This window comes from Cupressus sempervirens, chromosome 7, assembly GCF_028749045.1.
Source record: "Cupressus sempervirens isolate cs-2001-9-10 chromosome 7, ASM2874904v1, whole genome shotgun sequence".
Lineage (NCBI taxonomy): Eukaryota > Viridiplantae > Streptophyta > Pinopsida > Cupressales > Cupressaceae > Cupressus > Cupressus sempervirens.
Genome location: NC_143124.1, coordinates 719893246 through 719912528, shown reverse-complemented (window position 1 = coordinate 719912528; position 19283 = coordinate 719893246). Strand labels below are relative to the sequence as shown.

General features: G+C 34.3%; 1 protein-coding gene across 1 annotated transcript in view; it reads left to right on the top strand.

Annotated features, from left to right (window-relative positions):
* Positions 1-2710: 2710 nt before the first annotated feature.
* Positions 2711-19283, top strand: part of LOC149549248 (glutathione S-transferase U17-like) — a 36425-nt gene continuing 19852 nt past the window's right edge. Inside the window, exon 1 of the mRNA XM_089794880.1 lies at positions 2711-3217. Within this exon, the coding sequence (XP_089651006.1) occupies positions 2891-3217 (327 nt within the window). The 5' untranslated portion in view covers positions 2711-2890. The remainder of the gene's footprint in view (positions 3218-19283) is intronic.

Genomic DNA, 19283 nt, shown 5'->3' with positions numbered 1-19283 from the left:
ATGAGATTTATTGTTGCATTTAACTAAATGACTATGTAAACAAGTTTGTATGGTCTAATGAGGTTGAATGATCAAGGAGAGATTGAACAAGGGTTATCTTAAGGTTTTGTTATTTTTCCTATTAGAAGTTTCAAGTTGAAGAAACAAGTTGTGGAACATTTCCTTGTTTCATATGTGATTCCTCGCCCTACCACAAGACTTAAATGAAAACAAAATGGTCCTACACTAGTAGACATTGTGATTAACAAGGTGTGGAACATTATTGAAGATGTGATCATGACAAATAATAGCTAGTTAAAGATTTTGTTAGGTTTCTACATTTTTCCTAATCTTTTGTTCTAATACTTCTTTGTATAAGCTTCGTTCTGGGATGCTTCTCCTATTTTTGGTTTGTTGGTTAATTGCAAGCTCATGTCTAGTTCTTTTTTGCTTTATTTTATAGACTATTTTTTCTTTAGGATTTAGGCCCCTTCAAAAAAAAATTGTGATGATAGAAACATGTTCCTAGTTTGATTATCAAGAAAATAATAATTAAGAACTTGAAGAAGAAAATCACATTGATCATTAAAATAAATAAGATTATCATGAAAAACTTTATACTATCTTTGAATGTGATATATCTAGATGTTTCTCATTTGTTTTAGCAAAAGTTAGGTAAGTATACTTAGTGTATTTTGCACTGTGTCATTTAGACCATTATTCTATGGTGCAATCTATATTTTAGTGGTAAGAAGAGCTAGTTTAGAAGTTTGAAGAAGTTTTCTTAATAGGTTTTTAAAAGTGTCATTTATATCCCTAATTTATCAATCAAAGGCTCGTAGCTAGTTTCTTGTAATTTTTGATTTGCATTAACATGTATAAGTTACATGACACAATTCTATTAAAGGCCTAATTCTTTTCCTTGGCGATTCATTATCTAACATTAGATTTTCATTAGGACATTTTCAATTTCAATACAAGACGTGAACACATCTTTCTATACATTGGATTTGTTGGAAGTTTTAACATATCCTTTTGTAAGGGAAAAAAAAAAAAGACAATGATTCTTTGTCCAAGATAATCAATTATGTGTTCTTTCTCATTATTCATTATTTTTTTACATTGATTAATTTTATGTCTAATGTGATCAACCAAGAATTTTTTTAATCCTCACAATTGATTTAACTAAGACCATTTACACATCAATTTTCAACGTACTGCATGTGATTTGTTTCTTATCTATAAATTAATATGAAATCAAGTGTATCATCCTAAAATGATGATGTGATTGGTTGATGGATAGAATTAGTTTATATTTCTTGTTCTTGAGCCTTAATAATAAAGTTGATGGAATTATTTCATATATACATTAAACTAAAGCTAGCTTAAAATGGAGGATAAAAAGCAACTAGATTTGTGATGTTCATCAAAGGAAACACTAATCATTAAATTACTATTCATTACATTTGAGGAAAAAATCACTAATTCAAAATCTTTCTACATATTACAGGAAACAAATGAACTAGCAATCTTAAATAAGTATTATACACTAATTAATACGTAAAAATAAATGTAAAACAATAAAAAAATTCCTTAAAAACTTATACACATGCCACTACTATGATAGTATTAAACAACATTACCCTTTTATTTTAAAAAAATATTCATGTTATATAACATTAAACCATTCTATTTATATTTTAAATATAAATTAAAAGATCTACTTTCACAAATCAAATAAGAAACCACCAATCATAATTTTATTAAACAAATTTTAAGAAAGGAACAAACCAATAGTATTTTTTTACCAAAAAAAAAAAAGCTAGTTTACAAGGACTAATACTTAATTACGAATTAACTTGCTATCTAATATAAGCTTGTAGCTTACTTCTCATAAATTTTGGATTTTAAGATTCCTTTTTCTTTGGAAGAATATAAGCAACTACCTAATCATACTTTACTTTTAATATGAACTTGTAATTTAGGCAACAAGCTTTCTTGGTTTTTAATATAGGCCTGCAGCATAGACAACTACCTAATTAAATGCATTTGCTTTTTAGCATGGGCTTGTAGCTTACTCCTCATAAAAGTTACGTTTTAAGATTGAGTCTTCTATGAGATGATCAGATGTCACTATCACTTTCGTACCATTGGATTGAAGAGGAAACACCATCTTTCATATGGTGTCAAAGAAAGTATTCGCTTCAATATCATTCTAAATATAGATAAAATATAGAGAAAGAGAGAGAGAATCACATCTCATTAGTCATGAACGTAGCCTCAGCTGAAGAAAGGTTCCAAATAAATCAGTCCCGGACTTTCAAAATTAATGATGTCCATTGCTATTTTACACGTACGAAAGTTGTCATTATTTCCAACAAATGTCTCTTATTAGTGTTCACGAAATAAAAATGCAGAAATTCCATTGTCTCATGATGTCGGCACATAGTTTTTCTATTCCTCTTTTGATTTTAAAACAGACCATGTTGCTTTCGTACCGCTCGTTCAGCCACATATTCATTTAACACTTATCTGCAGATTCTGATTTCACATCAATATTTAAAGCTCACAGCTGATAAGAAAGCAAAAGCAATTGATTCCATCTGCTTCCGGCAAAAGATAATGCCCACTAAAGAGAATATTGTACAACCATGACGTATACACATATTCTAATCTACAAGATAACATATGTCCATAATCACATAATTGTATGTTGGGCATTACTCTTACCACTTTTGGCTACAATTATTCTTTTGCAAAAGGATAGTTTTCTCAATTGGGTTTTCAGATAACTCATTGACAATCAATTACAGCTAGCACTCACTTAGAATTATAGCTTCATCAGTAGGGCTCTTATTGTTGTTTACTAGAGAACTCAGAAAACACATCTTTTCTGTTTAGGGTTAGGGTTATGGAGGAGAGCGGACATGTGAAGGTTCTATCATCTTGGGCAAGTCCGTTCTGCATGAGAGTTATTCTTGCATTGGAGTACAAAGGAATTGAGTATGATATCTTGGAGGAAGATAAGGTTAATCAGAATGAGTTTCTGCAGCAGTGTAATCCTGCAGTGAATAAGGCGCCTGTGCTAATTCACAATGGAAGAGCCATCCCTGAATCCTTAATTATTCTAGAGTACATAGATGAGACGTGGCCCTCTCATGATGGATTGGATTTTCTGCCTAAGGACTCTTATGATCGTGCTCTGGCTCGATTCTGGGCTGATTTCATTGACAAAAAAGTAATTTTCTCTCCCTTTCATCTTCACGTTTCATTTATTTGGAATTGGGTATCTCTGTTATTTATTTGTGTATCTATATGTATCTGTTATTTATGCATGTTATAGTTGAGGTTTTAACTTGTTTAAGGACTCGATATACAATATGTTACTCAGTGGTGGAACACATCTAATAGTGCATGGTTACATATGATTCAGTTAAATTAAATTTACCTTGATGTTTAAGGTGAAATAATCATTGTCATGAATTTTCTATAGTTGTGTATTATAACATTCTAAGATTTATCATATAATTTTACGTACAGCTCTACAACCTTACCCCAAGTTCAATTTTATTGGTTTCTTCAAAGAAATATCAACAAATATAGTTTCATTTGCTTCTGTTAGCCGATAGTAATTGACATTTTTTAGACTGTCTTGGAAAGGTTATTCCCTTTGATAATGTGATAGATACTTTCAGGCGAATGATTAGTTTTTAGATGCAATATTCTATACACCAATTTTCTTCCGTGATCTCACCTAAAACAGATAAATAATATTACTTTATTTCTATATAGTTACAGTTTAATGGTAAAGAGATTTTTAATATCTTTCAAGATAGCCGTAATTTACAGATTCATTGAACGATAGTCATGTAGATGGTAATTCATTTTAGTTCCTGCGCCTCGTTGACTGTTGTAGACGATACTTAGCCAAGTCAAAAGGTAATCAATTCTTGTATAGAACAGTTTTACTTTGACAAAAGATCCACGAACGTTTTCAACAATTGGCCTGTGCATCAAGGTACTTTAGATACATATCTTTCATTATTAATATATTTAGTTTTGTTGTGTTCTTAATTTAATATAAATATCTTAAGATTGATATTTCTTGGTATGTTTGGATAGTTGTATGTAAGATGTTATTCCATAGAATATATAGAGAGAGAGAGGGGTTTGTGAGGATATGGGTGTGGACTAATATTTGAGTCTAAATATATTATTTTATTTTAACTAGTTTTAAAGTTTTAAAGTTAAGGAGCTAGTGTCATAAGTTTCTATGTTGAATCTATGTAATGATTATGATGGGTACTAGTTTTGTGGAAAAGTCATAGAGAGTTAAAGTTCGACAATTTATATTTATGGTGGAGTTCACTAATGATAAGTGGTGTGAGGTAGGTGTTGCATATGAAATGGTGATCATTATGATTGAGTTATGTTGGAAGTTCCTATGTGCAACATGTCATGGGTTTTGCAAGTTGATACCACATACATTTTTTTAAAATATTTGAAATAGTTTTGGAAACCATGGGCTCTTTCCACTTCTATTGAACTCTATAAATATGAAACTATTTAGTGTGTTTGTTGTGGTGAATTTGGATATCTCTGAAGGAGCTATGTGCTAGATATTCTCAAGAATTCTCTATTGTTATAATATCTCTTGATGAGCATTGGCTAAAGGATTATATTATAAGTTGTTGTTGTTGCAACTTATACAGTTGATTCTAGCTTTTGGAGGGTGGATTTTTTTATCTTGAAGGATCTCCTACACATATTTGGTGTTGTCAATTTATTTTCTTAAATTTGATTAGATATGTGTTTATCTAGTTTGTAATAGCTTAAGGGTTGTAAAAATTTTCAACATCATATCGTGTGTTAGGCATAGCATTTTGAAGTGCTTCCACACTTTAGCTTCCTTTAAGTTGGTATCAAAATCTAGCAATCTTTGTTATTATTGCAGGGTAGATGTGTTTTTTTGTGTCGGTCTAGTTTTAGTGGAAGTTTTGGATAGGAATTTGCATAATCTTATTGTAGGTTTGATATCACAACACATCCTATAGAGTAGACATGGATGAATTTAATGGCAGCAATTTTGTGTTATGGAAATCAAAATAAAAGACATGCTTGTAGATAGATATCTATGGGTTGCACTGGTTTCAATGATATGTCAAGCTACATCTTAAGATGATTGGGTTAAGATGGATAAAAAATCTAAGGGTTTGACAAGACTCTATTTAGTTGATTCACTGCTCCTAAATGTCCTTGAAGAAAATATTGCAATTGATCTTTGGAAGAAGTTTTGGGATATGTATCACGGTAAATCCTTAGTAAATAACTTATGAATAAGTAAAGAGGGATAGAGAATGAACTCTTAAAGAAAACTTATCATTGAGCCTTAAATACATAAAGATATGGTCAAGAACAGTAATGCCTAGAAACCAAAAGTAAACATCAAAAAATTGCTTAAACTAGGAGACAAAAATAAGGAAGAATAAAATGGGTTGGGAGACCAATTTTCTTTTTCTAGAAAATGCCTAGAATGCTAAAAAATGGACCAAGCAACAACCAAAAAGGCTAGCAATACCAAACTAGCCAAACCAATGATGACCAACTAGAAACACCCATGCCAATTGCACTAAACAAGAGAAAATCACCAACACCAAAAATTGAAAATGATCAGACACCAACCACTAAGCACCCAACACACATCACCCTGAGGAAAAATATCAAAAGACCAATGATGCAGGAGCATCTTGCAAGAGAAAATTTATTATTATTATTATTTAAAGTGTGGAGGAGAGAGAAAGTGACGAAAATTAGAGGAGAAATAATTTTTTTTAAAAAGAAAGGAAAAGAGAAATTTCTATTTTTGAGGTGCATAGGTGGCATAATAGAAAAATAAAATACAAATGGTTGTCATTCCATTTATCGAGGTGTGTGGGTAGAATTCTAGAAAGTTATGGATATTGTAGAAAGTTGTGGATATTGTAGAAGGTTGTGGATGTTGTAGAAGGTAGTGGATATTGTGTAGGTGGAATTCTAGAAGGTTGTGGATAAGTCATGCATTGGGTGGTAAGTGCCTATTTAAGCAAGGCATATGAGCATTTCTAATAAAGCTCGGGAGGAGAAGCTCGAGAAGAAGGAGAAGCTCGAGAAGAAGGTGAAAGCTCGAGAAGGAGAAGCTTGGAAAGGTGAAAGCTTTGGAAGGAAAGCTTGGGAAGGAGAAATTTGAGAAGTAGAAGCTGGAAGGTATGAAAGAGAAGGAGGTAGTGAAGAGTGAGTTTTCCTGAGTCTGTAGACACAGTGCCGAATGTGAGGCAGTTTATAGTAGGATTGTGATGGAGTTGTGAGTGTAGACAGTGCACTGAATGTGAGGCAGTTTACACTTGGATCTTGGATAAGGTTGGAGAAGAGCTAGTGGCTGGGATTTAGAAATAAGGAGGTTGCTTGATGGCTTGCGAGAAAAGTTGAGATCTTGAGGTTTCTACCAGAGTGTGGATTTGGACTAGCTTAGGTTTGGATTGGATCTTGAGAGATCTTGCAAAAATGTTAATGTAATTGCTATTAGATTTTCAAGTATAATAAAAATGTTCTTTGGGAAGCATTTTATCTCTCTTTGTCTTCATATTGTTGCTTTCTTGGTTGTGAGTTGGTAAGGGTGGTGTGGCCCTTTGTTAGTGGTATCAAAGCGGTCCTTCATCAAGTGGTATCAAAGTAGGAGTTCTTGAGTGTACAAGCATATCGTCGAAGTGTGAGGCAGTTTGTACCAGGACCTTGGTTGGGTGAAGTTTATTAGAGCAAGAGTTCTTGAGTGTACAAGTAGATTGCCGAAGTGTAAGGTAGTTTGTACCAGGACTTTGGTTGGGTGAATTTTATTAGAGTGGGAGTTCCTGAGCATGTAAATAGATCGCCAAAGCTAAAGCAGTTTGCACCAGGACCTTGGGAAGACATGCAGATTGATCAATGGATACAGAGATGGAAGATTGAACTTGTTGAGGCATGACCGTAGAGAGCTTGTGCATTGTAGATCCATTGTCCTAGACTTGTGATGTGGTTCCTAATTGTTCGTGCAAGGTGGCAGGTTGCAATCTGACTTCCAAATAATTCAAGGTTTTCACAAGGAGTGTGGGAAGGATTTTTTGTAGAGGGTTTACGAAGATCTTGGGAGATTGCCCTGAGAGGATTGGACCCTAAGATGATTGCAAAAATCCATGATATAGTAGAGAGGAATTTTTCTAAGATGTTTGCTCGGTTTGATGCTAGATTGGCTGATCAAGCTAAGAAGGTCAAGGTGGAAGAGGTTGGTTTTGCTTATCAATTTGTGGAGCCTGATATAGAACCTACAAAGAAAATAGAGGTTGTTGTTGAAGATATTCCTAACCTTGTTGATGTTAGTGGTGACTTGTATGTTGCAGAGCACTTGGTCATGGATGATCTACTTGTTGTTGGAGGTGAGTTATGTATTGCAGAGCATCTTGTTGTGAGCAATGAGGCTACTAGTGTTGAGAGTTTGGCATGTGTTGATGGAGATATACATGTGGTTGCTAATGTCGAGTTTGTTATTGTTGGTATGGACTCACTAGTTGTTGATGTGAATGGGAGTTTGGTAATGAAGCATTATGTTTAGTTTGTTTGTGGGAGTGAGCATGCTAATTGGATGGTTGATATTTTGGCATTTGATAGAGTGATGCATATGTGGAGGATTTGCATGGTGGTTTTCTTGTCCCCGTTGAGGTGGAAACCTTTTGTGAAGATGAAGATGGTTGTAGATCTTTCCTTTTGGCGTCAAAGTGTGGGACACACTTTTCTATCTACCGGGGGAGTCTGATGCAGGAGCATCTTGCAAGAGAAATTTTTTTTTTCTTTTTAAAGTGTGGAGGAGAGAGAAAGTGACAAAAATTAGAGGAGAAATAATAAAAAAAAAAAAATTAAAAAGAGAAAAGAAAGGAAAAGAGAAATTTCTATTTTCGAGGTGCATAGGTGGCATAATAGAAAAATAAAATAAAAATGGTTGTCATTCCATTTATCAATGTGTGTGGGTAGAATTCTAGAAAGTTATGGATATTGTAGAAAGTTGTGGATATTGTAGAAGGTTGTGGATGTTGTAGAAGGTAGTGGATATTGTGTAGGTGGAATTCTAGAAGGTTGTGGCTAAGTCATGCATTGGGTGGTAAGTGCCTATTTAAGCAAGGAATATGAGCATTTCTAATAAAGCTCAAGAGGAGAAGCTTGAGAAGAAGGAGAAACTCGAGAAGAAGGTGAAAGCTCGAGAAGGAGAAGCTTGGAAAGGTGAAAGCTTTGGAAGGAAAGCTTGGGAAGGAGAAATTTGAGAAGTAGAAGCTAGAAGGTGTGAAAGAGAAGGAGGTAGTGAAGAGTGAGTTTTCCTGAGTTTGTGGACAGAGCGCCGAATGTGAGGCAGTTTACAACAGGATTGTGATGGAGTTGTGAGTGTAGACAAAGCACCGAATGTGAGGCAGTTTACACTTGGATCTTGGATAAGGTTGGAGAAGAGCTAGTGGCTGTGGTTTAGAAACAAGGAGGTTTCTCGGTGGCTTGTGAGCACAAGTTGAGATCTTGGAGGTTTCTACCAGAGTGTGGATTTGGACTAGCTTAGGTTTGGATTGGATCTTGAGAGATCTTGTAGAAATGTTAATGTAATTGCTATTGGATTTTTAAGTATAATAATAGTGTTCTTTGGGAAACATTTTATCTCTCTTTGTCTTCATATTGTTTCTTTCTTGGTTGTGAGTTGGTAAGGGTGGTGTGGCCCTTCATTAGTGGTATCAGAGCGGTCCTTCATCAAGTGGTATTAGAGCATACTTTATCAGTGGTATCAAAGCAAGAGTTCCTGAGTGTACAGGTAGATTGCCGAAGTGTGAGGCAGTTTGTACCAGGACCTTGGTTGGGTGAAGTTTATCAGAGTAGGAGTTCCTGAGTGTACAAGCAGATCACTAAAGTGTGAGGCATTTTGTACCAAGACCTTGGTTGGGTGAATTTTATTAGAGTGGGAGTTCCTGAGCATGTAAACAGATCACCGAAGCTAAAGCAGTTTGCACCAGGACCTTGGGAGGACATGTAGATTGATCAATGGATGCAGAGATGGAAGATTGAACTTGTTGAGGCATGACCGTAGAGAGCTTGTGGATTGCAGATCCGTTGTCCTAGACTTGTGATGTGGTTCCTGATTGTTTGTGCAATGTGGCAGGTTGCAATCTGACTTGCAAACAATTCAAGGTTGTCACAAGGAGCATGGGAAGGATTTGTTGCAGAGGGTTTACAAAGATCTTGGGAGATGGCCCTAAGAGGATTGGACCCTAAGATGATTGCGAAAATCCATGATATAGTAGAGAGGAATTTTTCTAAGATGTTTACTCAGTTTGATGCTAGATTGGCTGATCAAGCTAAGAAGGTTAAGGTGGAAGAGGTTGGTTTTGCTTATTAGTTTGTGCAGCCTAATATAGAACCTGCAGAGCAACTAGAGGTTGTTGTTGAAGATATTCCTAACCTTGTTGATGTTGGTGGTGACTTGTATGTTACAGAGCACTTAGTCATGGATGATCCAGTTGTTGTTGGAGGTGAGTTATGTATTGCAGAGCATCTTGTTGTGAGCAATGAGGCTGCTAGTGTTGAGAGTTTGGAATGTGTTGATGGAGATCTACATGTGGTTGCTGATGTGGAGTTTGTTATTGCTGGTATGGACTCACTAGTTGTTGATGTGAATGGGAGTTTGGTAATGAAGCATTATGTTCAGTTTGTTCATGGGAGTGAGCATGCTAATTGGATGGTTGAGATTCTAGCATTTGATAGAGTGATGCATATGTGGAGGATTTGCATGGTGGTTTTCTTGTCCCCGTTGAGGTGGAAACCTTTGGTGAAGATGAAGATGGTTGTAGATCTTTCTTTTTGGCGTCAAAGTGTGGGACACACTTTTCTATCTACCGGGGAAGTTTGATGCAGGAGCATCTTGCAAGAGAAAATTTATTTATTTTTTTAAAAAAAAAGTGTGGAGGAGAGAGAAAGTGATGAAAATTAGAGGAGAAATGATAAAAAAAATTTAAAAAGGAGAAAAGAAAGGAAAAGAGAAATTTCTATTTTCGAGGTGCATAGGTGGCATAATAGAAAAAAAATAAAAAAATGGTTGTCATTCCATTTATTGAGGTGTGTGGGTAGAATTCTAGAAAGTTATGGATATTGTAGAAAGTTGTGGATATTGTAGAAGGTTGTGGATGTTGTAGAAGGTAGTGGATATTGTGTAGGTCGAATTCTAGAAGGTTGTGGATAAGTCATGCATTGGGTGGTAAGTGCCTATTTAAGCAAGTCATATGAGAATTTCTAATAAAGCTCGAGAGGAGAAGCTCCAGAAGAAGAAGAAGCTCGAGAAGAAGGTGAAAGCTCGAGAAGGAGAAGCTTGGAAAGGTGAAAGCTTTGGAAGGAAATCTTGGGAAGGAGAAATTTGAGAAGTAGAAGCTGGAAGGTGTGAAAGAGAAGGAGGTAGTGAAGAGTGAGTTTTCCTAAGTCTGTGGACAGAGCGCCAAATGTGAGGCAGTTTACAATAGGATTGTGATGGAGTTGTGAGTGTAGACAGAGCGCTAAATGTGAGGCAGTTTACACTTGGATCTTGGATAAGGTTGGAGAAGAGCTAGTGGATGTGGTTTAGAAACAAGGAGGTTGCTTGGTGGCTTGCAAGCACAATTTGAGATCTCGGAGGTTTCTACCATAGTGTGGATCTGGACTAGCTTAGGTTTTGATTGGATCTTGAGAGATCTTGCAGAAATGTTAATGTAATTGCTATTGGATTTTCAAGTATAATAAAAGTGTTCTTTGGGAAGCATTTTATCTCTCTTTGTCTTCATATTGTTGCTTTCTTGGTTGTGAGTTGGTAAGGGTGGTGTGGCCCTTCGTTAGTGGTATCAGAGCGGTCCTTCATCAAATGGTATCAAAGCGTACTTCATCAACCAAGCCACTACTTTTGTAGCTCCATGAGTTAGTCCAAGAAGTAGTGCTTCCACGAATAGAAAGACATAGCCTCACTCATGCCTTTGGAGGTCAACAAATTTCTCTCCCCCTTACTATGTGTCTCCTCCCTACAATTTCTCTTAGATGACCTCTCTTCCAACTAGACTAGCAAATTTGGCCTCTATCTTAACCTGCATGCATAATTATGGTGGAAAACCAAATTATTGATTCGATCCCCTAGTTGGTCTTGATTTTTTTTCATAGCCATCAAGGTTTTTAGCATTTCATCTTTTTCTTCTTCTAAAAGTGAAATCTATCACACAACACCTTTCTAACTTCCCACTAAGCATCATCCTTGGTAAATAAGTCATTCATAAGAAAGAATTTGTATTCTTTGAGGATGGAGGAAGGAGGTTATATTTCTAATTACTTGAATGCATTCAATATGTTAGTTTCTCAATTGAATTTTGTTGGTGATAAAATTGATGACCAAGATAAATGCATTCTTATGTCACGTCCTTTGTCTTACTCATGTGATCACCTTTTTATGGCTATTGGAAGCACAATAACCACTTTTAAATTTGAGGATGTGGTTGATTCACTATTATCTAAAGAGATGGAAAAAAATTCTAAGATGGCTAAGGAGGGCCTAGTTGCTTATGGTAAAACAATGAAGAAATTCAAGTAGGAGGATAAGAAGGGTAAATCCAAGTCTCGTCAAAGATATAAATATCATGGTAAAAAATATGAGGCAAAATATTGGAATTGTAGTGAACCGGTTGTCTATGAAAAAAGTTCAAGGAGGAGAAGAAAATAAAATCTTAAAAGGAAAATTTTGACTTAAAAAAATCCTCTCAAGATGATCTAGATTCTTTATCATAATCTTGGAAGCACATACATTAGAATACGTATGGTTGATAGATCTAGGTTCTTCTTTCCACATGACATCTCATAGAGATTGGTTTTCAAAGTATGAAGAGCTTGAGGGTGGGAATGTGTATCTGCGTAATAACTCTAACCAACATATTTTTGGTCATTGTAGAGTTAAGATCATATTCCCTAATGGTAGAGTGAAGGGAATTGATGGTGTGTTGCATATCCTTGGGTTGGAATGAAACTTACTTTCAGTCATCAAGCTTGGTGATGTGGGTATGCGCATTATTTTCTTGAGTTGTGGATATAAGATGACAAGAGTCTCTATTGTTTTTGTTAAGGGTGTTAGCATTGGTGCCTTATATAGGCTAGATCCATGCAAGACTCATTGCAATAGTGTTGAACTATGAAGTCCATGTGAAAAGAAGAAGATTGTTATTTATATATATTATGGTAGTGCTTTCTGGTACATAAGAGTGAAAATTATTTGGAGTTGAAGCTCCCTCCTGAGAAGACAATGTTATACCACCAAATACTTGGTCACACTGATAAGAAGGGTCTTAGAGCCCTAAAAAATAAGAGCCATGCTGAAGGGTTTGATAATTGCAATCTAGAGTTTATCTTTTGTGAACATTATATTTTTGGTAAACAAAAATATTTTTATATTTATTCAATTTTCATAATTATTTTATGGTTATAGGTTATATTCATTTAGATGTGTTTCATCCAGTTAATATCCCTTCGATATTTAGACCTATGTACTTTGTTTAAGTCATAGATGATAATAGGATAATGATATTTTTGTATTTTCTCACAAATAAATACAAAGTTTTACTCAATTTAAGCTGGAATTCAAGTTCTTGGTTAAATACCTAACTTTTAGAAAGATTAAATGTTTGAGGACTAATAATGGTACATTGAAGTTTGTTCAACATAATTTGATAGATTCTACAAGGATCATGGAATTGAGAGATATAAGACCACTCCATACACTTATAAAAAAATGGATTTTTAGAGAGGATGAGAAAAAAATTGATGGAGTTGGTTGGGAATGTGTTGATTGGTATTTGGCTTGAAGTAAAAAAATTTGGGTGAAGTTGTAGCTGTTGCATGTTATTTAATTAGCAAGTCTCCTACTTTAGCACTTGCTTTGAAGACGAACATGGAAGTGAGGTCAACAAAGAATTTGTCATTGAGACATTTCAAATTCTTTAGTTGTGAAGAATATGTTCATATGCCAAGTGACAAAAGATTAAAATTGGGAACAAGCTAGTTAAGTGTATCTTTATTGGCTATGGTGTTTGTGTGAAAGGCTATAATCTTTTGGATCTAGTTGCAAAGAAGGTTCTCTATAGTAAAGGTGTGATATTTCATGTGCTAAAACCTTAAATAATTGATTTGAAACTAGAAAAGAAAGAGGAAGTGTTTCATATGCCTTATACCCCTAAGGAGGAAGAACTACAAGCTCTTGATGAACTTGATAATGAGAATAACTCAAGTAGCTCAAAAAATTATGAAGAAGAGGAAGAACCTTGACCTCAATCTTGGAAGATGTATCCTCATGATAAGAAGTAGCCTAATAGATATGTTTATTAACCTAAAAGAATTGGATATTTATTTTTGGATTCCAGTTGTATATTTGATTTGATTTGTAACACTAATCGTTCTAGGATTATTTGAGAGGCTATGGGTATGAATAATGAAAATTCTTAGATGAAAGGAATGAATAAAAATATGGAAGCATTGGAGAAGAGTTCTATATGGGGTATGGTACCTTTTTTTGAAGGTCATAAACTTGTTGGATGTAAATGGGTGTTCAAGACAAAATTGGGTCTAGATGGAAGTATTGAGAAGTATGAGGAATAGTTGGTCACAAAGGGGTATTCTTAGGTGGAGGGAATTAATCAAGGTGAAATATTCTCTCCTATCATGAAGTTGACATCCATTTAATTATTTTTATCACTTGCAATATCTTATAATTTTGAAGTTGAGAAAATACAAGTGAAGACAACATCCCTTCATAGTTATTTGGAGGAAATTTATATGTCAAAACTAGAGCATTTGGTTTAAAAAGGTAAACAAAGCCTTTTAAGTAAGTTAAATAAGTCTCTATATAGTTTGAGATAGTATCCAAGAATGCAATATAGAAATTTGACACCTATGTCTCTTTGTTAGGATTTCTCAAATGTAAGTTTGACTATTATGTATATTATAAATATGAAAAGTGGTCACATTCTCATCATAGTCCTATATTAGGATGATATGTTGTTTTTTGGGAATGGTAAAAGAATGATTTAAGATTGAAGTTTTAGTTAGCACTAAAAATTTAAATGAAAGATCTAGGTGTCTAGGTATATTCAAGGGATTGAGATCATTAGAGGTAAAGCTAGTAGAAAGATTTGGATGACCCAGTGGAAGTATGCTAACTCTATGATTAAGAAATTTGGCTTGAAAATTTGTAGGAGCTATTCAAATACTACAAGGAATGAATCTTTATAAGAAGGATTGACCAAAATATTCTACTAGAATGGAAGAAATGTTTAGAGTATTTTTATTCCCTTTATAACTGTCCCTACTTTTTGTGAGAAAAAAGTTGAGTCCCCTCTTTTCACTTTTGGGTTACCTCTTTTAAGGTCTCTGTTGGTTGTTTCTAGTTCTTGGGTTCTCACTTTTCTTTCCAAGAAGTGGGTCCCTTTTTGTGTTGTTGGTATCAAAGAGATTCCCACTACCCACTAGTGTGAAGATAGGTTTAAAAGAATAAATTAAAGAATGTTGGATTTTGAGATCTATGAGTTTCTCTCTCGCCATGTTTTTCAACATGACAGGAGGGAATTCTAGGGATCCTTAGGAGGGAACATGGTGAAATCTCACCTAAAATATAAAGAAAAATCAATACCCCCTGAATAAAATAATTATTGGGTTTTATAAGATGGTAAAATAGTTCATTTTATATTTACCATATGATTAATTGTGTTATGTTAATGAATCTTGATGGATTTTGTGTTCTGAGGACATTATGATACCCTTAATTCTATTGGAGTGGTTGTTTTCACATAGTGTAAGCATTTTAGATAGTGTAAGCATTTTACACTATGACTTGGCATTGGTATTTCCCTCTTTTAGGTTGGTGGTCTTTTCCTCACTTTGTTGTGTCTTTTCATCTTTAGTGCACTCCCTTCATTTGGTGTGGTCATTTTTGTATTTTCATCTTTCTATAGGTTTCATCTAGTCTATCTTCCTATTGAAGCTTCACTCTCTTTTTTCCTTGCCTTAATTTTGCAAGAAGGTGTTTAACATTGTCCTCTCCCAAGAATTAACTAGGGTGTTGCTTTGTAGATATTTATAGTCAAATACATGCTCATGGTTGTATATTTCTAGAGGATAATTTTTCTCACCTATTGCCTTTATGTTTGTCCTCACAAAGTACCCTTTGAAATCGAAGAGCTTGTTTCATGTTGGTGTTCTTTTGTATTTTTTCTTTCATTGTAGATTGTGTTTTTGTACACTCTTGTTGGTCTTTCTTTGGTCGTTCGCCTCTACCCTAGGGTGTAATTTGGGAAATTAAGTTTTATACCCCTATTATAATGTTTGAAATCATAGCCCTAATTTCTAGTGATTTTGTGGGTAAAATTTTGTCATATTAAGGGTCAAATTCTATTAGGTTTAGGGATAACTATTCAAAATTCCCTCTAGGAGGACCTCACATTTGGCAAAGAAGTGGTGATCTAATGGTGTTGTGTTGGTGGTGCATCAAAATGGCATTTTGGTGGTGGAAAGGGATGGGTTTATTTTTCACTCCACTAGTTCAAGCAACCACTCCACCTTTAGAGGAGCATCTCATGGCACCACTTTGAATATGCTTCTTGGTTGAATTTAAATAATTTTCATGTCATGTCCTTTAGAGCATCCCACATACACATCATTTTTTGGTCTTTTATATCACGCATGTGAGAATTAAATTATTATCTTTCTATGGTAATTGTACAAGATGGCATTGTGAGTTGCACCATCAGGTTTTCTTTATAGGTGTTGCAATGTTGGATTTTTAGAGAAAAAAAAAAGGTGGGGTTTATATTTTTAATGAGACCTGTAGACTTAATATTCTCCTAATAATTGTTAAAAATTATATGTTCTCATATTTGTGTAACTTCCATTTTCCTCTCCATTTGGCAAAGGTAATTCTCCTACAAAGTACGACCTTTTGGATCCTATATTACCCTAAGACTCAAAGGAATGAAAATCACATGCTTGATTGGATTTATTTTTTATTTTCATTGGATTATTTAAGGATGAGGTTATTGATTCATGTCTAGTGCTCACAAGAAAACATTGTTCCATCATCAAGTGATTCAATGGGTATTCAAGACTTGCATTTTTCCTCCAAAGGACCAAAGAGGACAAAGAATTTGAGAAGCTATCGTTGGTTCTCAAGTAATAGGATGATACAAGTTTGTGACCTACTAAGGTGGATACCTCTCTTGAATACATCATAGATACAGATGGTGGGGAATGGAAGGAGTTGTAGGCACTCTATGACAACCTATTGAAGATAAAGATAGGAAATGAGACTTGATGCCCATGATGATTGTTGCTAGTTGTATTGTATTGGTTAGGTTCTTTTCTTATGTTTTCCAGTGTCTAGAGGTGATGATAGAATATGCACAATGGTATGATTGAGATAGGTACATGGCTACCTAGGTTTCAAGTGATTGTTTTTTGGACCTTGATAATGTGACATTAACTCTTTGCTTCCAATATATAGACCTGCTTGATGCCCAAGCCCCAAAGGATGAGGAACTAATGAACGAATTCACAACTATAAGAGAAAGGTCCAATAGTTGATAAATGGGAGTTGGCTAAAGAAGTATAGGAAGGAAAGTAGGAAGATGTCCCTTTCTCTCCATTGGACTAATTTTATTAAACCAATACAATTCTGCATGTGCTCCTTGTGTAGTACTTTCAAGGAACCTCATGCTAGTGAATTTTCCCCATGGATGTATTATTTCATTATAGGTGTTACCACTGGCACCAACTATTTGATTGGATACAAGAAAAAGACAATAAAGCCCCAGTTAACTGCATCATGATCTAAGAATGCAAAACTATAGAACCAATAGGAGGGCTATTCAGAATTTTCAAGGATAATTATAATTTTTGACCTATGGGATGAGAGGGGATATGACCTTATGGAATGTTTGCTTGATAGATTTGATGAGCATGCAGAAGAAATAATTGCTAGGTCCAAGAGTTTCAATATTTAGTTAATGAATTCCCTAACCAAAATCACACTTGGCTTCCATGATGATTAGGAAGAAGTGGGACATCTATAAAGTGCCATTGAGGATGTGAGGTTCTAGATAGATGATTATGGAATCTAGCTCAACTATGTAAAATAAATCAATCAAGGTGTGGTCTCTAAATTCATTGAGGCATTATAGAGGCTCCAAGATATGGACAAGTAATAGGATTCCTCTTCCCATCATCCAAATCATGACAAAAGGACATCGAAAGCTTGTAAATCCATTCCTCTAGTCCTTAGGAAAAAGTAATCTTTCTATTTTTTTTTCTTATAAGGGATGCATTGGGGAGCCTTTTTGTAGCCACTCATTTTATCACCATGTAGAACTATTAGAAATACATAGAGATCTTCACCTTAGTGAAGATACCAATAGGGGGTTCCCACTCTTTCATCTTTATCAAAGAAGTTGCATAAAGGTCAATGATTCTAGTTCATAGGGTATAGAATGTGATAGAGGTAGTGGCCAAGTGGGATAGAAGCATATTTAAAAGAGCTTGATAGGAAAACACATGGATGCCACCTCTAGATAAAAGGATATATCTAATCTTATTCATCTTTTTCCTCCCCATACTATCTTTCTTTTCTCTATATATTGTAGGTAGTAACTTCTCTTAGAAGTATTAAATAAGGTACATAGATAAGGGTGTTTGTTTCCAGAAATAATTGTTGATATTTAGTATTACAAATTATTGTATATATTTTATAAAATTTGTAAATATTCATGTATAAATATGTAGTTTGAAGGCTCTTAGAAGGGTCAATCGAATCACTAAAATTCCCTTCTAGTATCTGTTGCTACATCCTTTTGTAAGTCACACACATGTTGTAGTATCATTTTGAGGGAATTAATATAATAAGGCTTCCTAGAAGAATTCTCTTTATTTTACCTAGTTCTTGGTCATGTTTATAAGGTGTGTTTTGAGTAAAAGGATCTTGGAGTGCTTACTATGTGATTCATTTATCTTTTAAAATAGTTCAAGAGCTTTCTATTTTGTAACTATTATCTTCCTTAGCTTGGATAAAAGTAAATGACATTTTTTTACTTTGGTACCATTTTCATTTGCAACACTTATATGCGTTAGATTGATTGATCGATCATATGTTTAAGTAATTCTACTATTAAAGCATGATTTGGGGATAATATTAGTGCAAAATTAGACTATAAGAAGACTACATTTCTAATTCTTTAGGCTCTTTAATTTTTTTTAGTTACTTTTCTTTCTTTCCCTAGTTCTATCAAGAGATATTTTCCCAACCTTGTTCATGTGATCTGTTGCCTAACCAAGTATAGAGAAAAATAATGAATCTTTAGCCTACCTCATTATAAATCAGTTACCTCCTCTTCTAACTTGACCTATTCTTGTATGATCGAGACCATGTCTATAGGGAGCTTAAGATTTTAAATCTTTTTCTTCCCATTCTTTGAGGTGATGTTGGTCAAACATTCTAGTCTAGTAATAATGGTTACTCTATTGGTTGGAAATGAATCAAATTATTTTCAACAAGTACCTTATTTAAGTTTTTCTAGCAGCTTGTACAAGGCCATACATTCCCCAAGAAGTAGAAGCCTTAGTTAGTATATGGATAATTCTAGAAAGGTGCATTGAGATGGAGTTAAGAGAGTGTTCAAGTATCTAAGGGGAACATTTTAGTATTTGTTATAATTTCATGGTAAAACTTATAGAAGTCTTTGTTCAATTTTTATTCGTGGATATGTGAATGGATAAGGTAGGTGACATTGATAGAAGAAGATCCACTAGTATATATATTTTCACAATATTTAGTGGTACAATTTGTTGCATGATTAAATGGTAGGATATATCTCCTTTGTTCATTACAAAATTAGGGTATATGGAATTTATTCATAGTTATAAAGAGGTCATTTGAATTAAGATATTGTGTTTTGGTTTTGATTTTGGTTTTGATGCAAGGCATATAACTATATATTGTGAGAGCCATGGTGCTATTTTTTTAGCAATAAATACTACTTTCTATGCTATAACAAAGAATATTAATGTACAGTATCATTTTTTCATGATGTGGTGGAGGATGGAAAGTTGAAATTGGAAAAAAAAAAACTTATACTTTGGAAAATGTTGCATTGACTAAGCTAGTGAGAAATAAGAAGATAGATGGTGTCTTCATTGTATGGGTCTTGAGGCCTTGAGCTAGTGATAAAGAT